The sequence below is a fragment of the Salvelinus alpinus genome, chromosome 3 (genome assembly GCF_045679555.1).
Source record: "Salvelinus alpinus chromosome 3, SLU_Salpinus.1, whole genome shotgun sequence".
NCBI lineage: Eukaryota > Metazoa > Chordata > Actinopteri > Salmoniformes > Salmonidae > Salvelinus > Salvelinus alpinus.
The window spans coordinates 78,371,956-78,379,006 of record NC_092088.1 but is presented as its reverse complement, the minus strand read 5'-3'; the positions used below and the strand labels follow the sequence as shown (position 1 = coordinate 78,379,006).

Sequence of the window (7,051 nt, the reverse complement as noted above, 5' to 3'; positions counted from 1 at the left end):
AAAAAACTTCTGCTAAATGGCATTTATTATTGTTATTATATGATATAATGTATACTTCACAACATGTCTCATATAGACTGGGAACATTGTCTGCTCTCTGCTAATGTGTGTGTGTGTGTGTGTGTTTTCTTTGTCCATGCTGTAGGACTACCTGGATGCCCTGATCGGTGTGTGTTATGATGGGGTAGAGGGCCTGCTCTACCTCTGCCTCTTCTCCATTCTGGCAATTTGTGCCTTCTGTGCCATGCTGTGTGCCATCCCCCGGGCATGGACACATATCACCAGCAGGTTAGGAGGGGCCCTCCCACTAAGTCTCTTTCATTACATTTACATTACATTTTAGTAATTTAGCAGACACTCTTATCCAGAGCATTGTACAATCAATGCATTCAAATAAATTAGGTAAAACAACCACTATCACGATCATAATCACCAGAAGAGTAAACCAGAGCTAGTAAGAATCAGTCACTCTCTTTCTCTCTATCACCCTTTTATAGAACCACAGTGTATATATATATATAACCAGAGTGTATATACAGTTGAAGTCGGAAGTTTACATACACTTAGGTTGGAGTCATTAAAACTCGTTTTTCAACCACTCCACAAATGTCTTGTTAACAAACTATAGTTTTGGCAAGTCAGTTAGGACATCTACTTTGTGCATGACACAAGTCCTTTTTTCCAACAATTGTTTACAGACAGATTATTTCACTTATAATTCACTGTATCACAATTCCAGTGGGTCAGAAGTTTACATACACTAAGTTGACTGTTCCTTTAAACAGCTTGGAAAATTCCAGAAAATTATGTCATGGCTTTAGAAGCTTCATGTAGGCTAATTGACATCGTTTGAGTCAATAGGAGGTATACCTGTGGATGTATTTCAAGGCCTACCTTCAAACTCAGGGCCTCTTTGCTTGACAATGGGAAAATCAAAATAAATCAGCCAAGACCTCAGACAAAAATTGTAGACCTCCACAAGTCTGGTTCATCCTTGGGAACAATTTCCAAACGCCTGAAGGTACCACGTTCATCTGTACAAACAATAGTACGCAAGTATAAACACCATGGGACCACGCAGCCGTCATACCGCTCAGGAAGGAGACGCGTTCTGTCTCCTAGAGATGAACATACTTTGGTGCGAAAGGTGCAAATCAATCCCAGAACAACAGCAAAGGACCTTGTGAATATGCTGGAAGAAACAGGCACAAAATGATCTATATCCACAGTAAAATAAGTCTTATATCGCCATAACCTGAAAGGCCGCTCAGCAAGGAAGAAGCCACTGCTCCAAAACAGTCATAAAAAAGCCAGACTACGGTTTGCAACTGCACATGGGGACAAAGATGGTACTTTTTGGAGAGATGTCCTCTGGTCTGATGGAACAAAAATAGAACTGTTTGGCCAAAATGACCATCGTTATGTTTGGAGGGAAAAGGGGGAGGCTTGCAAGCCAAGGAACACCATCCCAAGCACGGGGGTGGCAGCATCGTGTTGTGGGCTTGCTTTGCTGCAGGAGGGACTGGTGCACTTCACAAAATAGATGGCTTCATGAGGAAGGAAAATGTTACATTTACATTTAAGTCATTTAGCAGACGCTCTTATCCAGAGCGACTTACAAATTGGGTCAAATGTTGTGGATATATTGAAGCAAAATCTCAAGACATCAGTCAGAAAGTTAAAGCTTGGTCGTAAATAGGTCTTCCAAATGGACAATGACCCAAAGCATACTTCCAAAGTTGTGGCAAAATGGTTTAAGGACAACAGAGTCAAGGTATTGGAGTGGCCATCACAAAGCCCTGACCTCAATCCTATAGAAAATGTGTGGGCAGAGCTGAAAAAGCGTGTGCGAGCAAGGAAGCCTATAAACCTGATTCTGTTACACCAGCTCTGTCAGGAGGAATGGGACAAAATTCCCCCAACTTATTGTGGGAAGCTTGTGGAAGGCTACCCGAAACGTTTGACCCAAGTTAAACAATTTAAAGGCAATGCTACCAAATAGTAATTGAGTGTATGTTAACTTCTGACCCACTGGGAATGTGATGAAAGAAATAAAAGCTGAAATAAATGATTCTCTCTACTATTATTCTGACATTTCACATTCTTAAATTAAAGTGGTGATCCTAACTGACCTAAGACAGGGAATCTTAACTAGGATTAAATGTGAAAAACTGAGTTTAAATGTATTTGGCTATGGCAAGAACAGCTGAAATAAGCAAAGAGAAACTACTTTAAGACTTGAAGGTCAGTTAATACGTAAAACTTCAAGAACATTCAACGTTTCTTCAAGTGCAGTCGCAAAAACCATCAAGCGCTATGATTAAACTGGCTCTCATGAGGACCACCACAGGAATGGAAGACCCAGAGTTACCTCTGCTGCAGAGGATACGTTCATTAGAGTTAACTGCACCTCAGAAATTGCATCCCAAATAAATGCTTCACAGAGTTCAAGTAACAGACACATCTCAACATCAACTGTTCAGAGGAGACTGTGTGAATCAGGCCTTCATGGTCGAATTGCTGCAAAGAAACCACTACTAAAGGACACCAATAACAGGAAGAGACTTGCTTGGGCCAAGAAACACAAGCAATGGACATTAAACCAGTGGAAATTTGTCCTTTGGTCTGGAGTCCAAATTGAAGATGTTTGGTTCCAGCCGCCGTGCCTTTGTGAGACGTGGTGTGGGCGAATGGATGATCGTCGCATGTGTTTTTCCCACCGTAAAGCATGGAGAAGGAGGTGTAATGGTGTGGGGGTGCTTAGCTGGGACACGGTCAGTGATTTATTTAGAATTCAAGGCACACATTACCAGCATGGCTACAACAGCATTCTGCAGCGATACACCATCCCATCTGTTTTGGGCTTAGTGGGACTATCATTTGTTTTTCAACAGGACAGTGACCCAACACACCTCCTGGCTGTGTAAGGCCTATTTGACCAAGAAGGAGAGTGATGGAGTGCTGCATCAGATGACCTGGCCTCCACAATCCCCCGACCTCAACCAAATTGAGATGGTTTGGGATGAGTCGGACCGCAGAGTGAAGGAAAAGCAGCCAACAAGTGCTCAGCATATGTGGGAACTCCAAGACAGTTGAAAAAGCATTCCAGGTGAAGCTGGTTGAGAGAATTCCAAGAATCTGCAATGCTGTAATCAAGGCAAAGGGTGGCTATTTTAAGTATCTCAAAACCGAAAATATATTTGGATTTGTTTAACACTTTTTTTGGTGACTACATGATTCCATATGTGTTATTTCATAGTTTTGATGTCTTCACTATTATTCTAGAATGTAAGAAAATAGTAAAAATAAAGAAAAACCCTTGAATGCGTAGGTGTTCTAAAACTTTTGACCGGTTGTGTGTGTTTATAAACACTACCGTTTGCGGTCACTTTGAAGTGTCCTTGTTTTCCATGAAAATATACATGAAATGAGTTGCAAAATGAATAGGAAATATATTCAAGATGTTGACAAGGTTATAAATAATTATTTTTAATTGATATAATAATTGTGTCCTTCAAACTTTGCTTTCGTCAAAGAATCCTCCATTTCCGCCAATTACAGCCTTTTGCAGACCTTTGGCATTCTAGTTGTCAATTTGTTGAGGTCATCTGAAGAGATTTCACCCCATGCTTCCTGAAGCACCTCCCACAAGTTGGACTGGCTTGATGGGCACTTCGTACGTACCATGCGGTCAAGCTGCTCCCACAACAGCTCAATAGGGTTGATATCCGGTGACTGTGCTGGCCACTCCGTTAAAGACAGAATACCAGCTGACTGCTTCTTCCCTAAATAGTTATTGCATAGTTTGGAGCTGTGCTTTGGGTCATTGTCCTGTTGTAGGAGGAAATTGGCTCCAATTAAGCACCTTCCTCATGGTATGGCATGGCGTTGCAAAATGGAGTGATAGCATTCCTTCTTCAAGATCCCGTTTACCCTGTACAAATATCCCACTTTACCACAACCAAAGTACCCCCAGACATTTACATTACATTTACATTTAAGTCATTTAGCAGACGCTCTTATCCAGAGCGACTTACAAATTGGAAAGTTCATACATATTCATCCTGGTCCCCCGTGGGGAATGAACCCACAACCCTGGCGTTGCAAGCGCCATGCTCTACCAACTGAGCCACACAGACCATCACATTGCCTCCACCATGCTTGACAGATGACGTTAAGCACTCCTCCAGCATCTTTTCATTTTTTCTGCGTCTCACGAATGTTCTTTGTGATCATCTGTTTAGATTCGTCTGTCCGTAACACTTTTTTCAAATCTTCCTCTGTCCAGTGTCTGTGTTCTTTTGCCCATCTTAATCTTTTATTCTTATTGCCCAGTCTGAGATATGGCTTTTTCTTTGCAACTTTGCCTCGAAGGCCAGCATTCCGGAGTCGCCTCTTCACTGTTGACGTTGAGACTGGTGTTTTGCGGGTACTATTTCTCAAACTAGACACTCTAATGTACTTGTCCTCTTGCTCAGTTGAGCACCGGGGCCTCCCACTCCTCTTTCTATTCTGGTTAGAGCCACAGTTTGCGCTGTTTTGTGATTGGAGTAGTACACAGCATTGTACGAGATCTTCAGTTTCTTGGCAATTTCTCACATGGAATAGCCTTCATTTCTCAGAACAAGAATAGACAGACGAGTTTCAGAAGAAAGGTCTTTGTTTTTGGCCATTTTGAGCCTGTGTATCAAACCCACAAATGCTGATGCTCCAGATACTGAACTAGTCTAAAGAAGGCCAGTTTTATTGCTTCTTTAATCAGAATAACAGTTTTCAGCTGTGCTAACATAATTGCAAAAGGGTTTATTAATGATTATTTAGCCTTTTAAAATTCTAAACGTACATTAGCTAACACAACGTGCCATTGGAACACAGGAGTGATTGTTGCTGATAATGGGCCTATGTAGATATTCCATAAAAAATCTGCCGTTTCCAGCTACAATAGTCATTTACAACATTAACAATGTCTACACTGTATTTCTGATCAATGTTATTTTAATGGATGAAAAATGTGCTTTTCTTTCAAAAACAAGGACATTTCTAAGTGACCCCAAACTTTTGAACGGTAGTGTGTACATATATACATACAGTGCATTTGGAAAGTATTCAGACCCCTTGACGTTTTTCACATTAAAAAAATAAATCAGAAATATCAAATCCAATCGTATTAGTCTGTAGTATTTACATAAGTATTCAGACCCTTTACTCAGTACTTTGTTGAAGCACCTTTGGCAACGATTACAGCCTCGAGTCTTCTTGTGTATGACGCTACAAGCGTGGCCCATCTGTATTTGGGGAGTTTCTCCCATTCTTCTCTGCAGATCCTCTCAAGCTCTGTCAGGATGGATGGGGAGTGTTGTTGCACAGCTATTTTCAGGTCTCTCCAGAGATGTTAGATCGGGTTCAAGTCCAGGCTCTGGCTGGGCCACTCAAAGACATTCTGAGACATGTCCCGAAACCACTCCTCTTTATCTTGGCTGTGTGCTTAGGGCCGTATATATACATATAGAACCAGAGTGTGTACAGTACATCCGTTGTGTTTATACTGTATGTACACCTTACAAGTCACTAAATCATCTATGTTGCTTGACTCCACCCTTTTTATTCTCTCCAGGGAGCGTGATTATGACGATATAGACGAGGGTGACCCGTTTAACCCTCAGGCCAGACGCATGACGACCCACAACTCCAACCATGCCACCAACATGCACAGCTTCTGCAGCTACAGCAGCAGTGTGGGCAGCCAGAGCAGCCTTCACCCACCTGCCGCCCAGGCTGCCCAGGCTGTGTCCAACGCACCCGTCTCAGAGTACATGTGAGTCCAGCCCTGGCCTGGTTTTGACTGTATGGTAATGCACAGTCTAGTATGCTATACGTATGAACATACTGAAGCTAAAGTAAAGCTAACTGTAAACTGTAAGGATCATGCTCGCCAAGAAGGCATACTGGCCCAGATTGATATGTTATTGGCTAGATTTTTGGTGATTTGGAATGTTTGTTTAACAGATGCTTTATTTCTCTCTCCCTCTCTTTCTCCCTCCTCAGGAACCAGTCAGCGTTGTTTGGGGGAAACCCGCGGTACGAGAACGTTCCTCTGATCGGGAGAGGCTCTCCGCCCCCCTCGGTGCGTTGGGTCCCAGAGGCCAAGTCCTATTTATGATGTCACTCATGGTTGGGGTCAATTCCAATGAGGAGAATTGAAATTGAAATTTCAGTATGCTTCCTGAATTTACTAAATTGAAATTGAATTGACCCCAACCCGGATGCCACTCTCCCACATACTATCAAGTCAATCAGCATTGTAATACTGATCTCTCTCTCACCACCAGGATTTCTGTTCTGTTATTTAATTCTGATTCAGTGACCCGCTAGGACTTTTTTCTGCGTCTATTTTCTGTTTGTAGTGTCAACTCTGGTAAAGAGTTCCCCCATATGATGCTCTCTACATGATGCCTTCCCTAACTTGCTCAAGTCAAAGTGTTACTTTTAAGTTGTTTAACTGGTTGTTGTAGTTGGTTTCTCACGAGTTATGACGTGACAGTTTTTCACAAGATATGACGTCCACATGATAACATATTTCCAGTTAGGATTTTGATCATGATCATCAGTTTGATCACATATCAAATCAAATCAAAGTTTGATTAGGGACGTATCAGAGAGAACTCCGCTAACGTTGTGCCTTTACCTGTCTGTCTAACATAGGTGTAGATTGCGACTCTTTACAGAGGGAATAGGACAGTGAGAGAGAAGTTTAACATAGGTATACTGTAGTGTACATGTTCATGCATTTAAGATGAGATGGAAGCATGTTATTTATACAAATGCCCAGGGGAAGATCTCACAGGTGTCAGTCCCTAGTTGGTCACTTTACTTCTCTCTAAAGGTCAGTCTCTCTCTCTCTCTCTCTCTCTCTGGTCCTCATGATAAATTCACCTCCCTTTGGGGCCTCGTAATGGCAGTTATTTAGATTAATTATCCTCTCCTGTCTCCTTTCAAAGGCCTGCTGTGCCTAATGGAATTTCATGAAGAGACATATCTTATGCATCGCATA

General features: G+C 42.0%; 1 protein-coding gene across 2 annotated transcripts in view; it reads left to right on the top strand.

Moving 5' to 3' along the window:
• Positions 1–7,051, top strand: part of LOC139571399 (protein tweety homolog 2-like) — a 106,292-nt gene that overhangs the window by 95,209 nt on the left and 4,032 nt on the right. For both annotated transcript variants that reach the window (XM_071394229.1, XM_071394230.1), the window contains exons 11-13: positions 146–288; positions 5,615–5,815; positions 6,046–6,124. In XM_071394229.1, the coding sequence (XP_071250330.1) occupies positions 146–288; positions 5,615–5,815; positions 6,046–6,124 (423 nt within the window). The remainder of the gene's footprint in view (positions 1–145; positions 289–5,614; positions 5,816–6,045; positions 6,125–7,051) is intronic.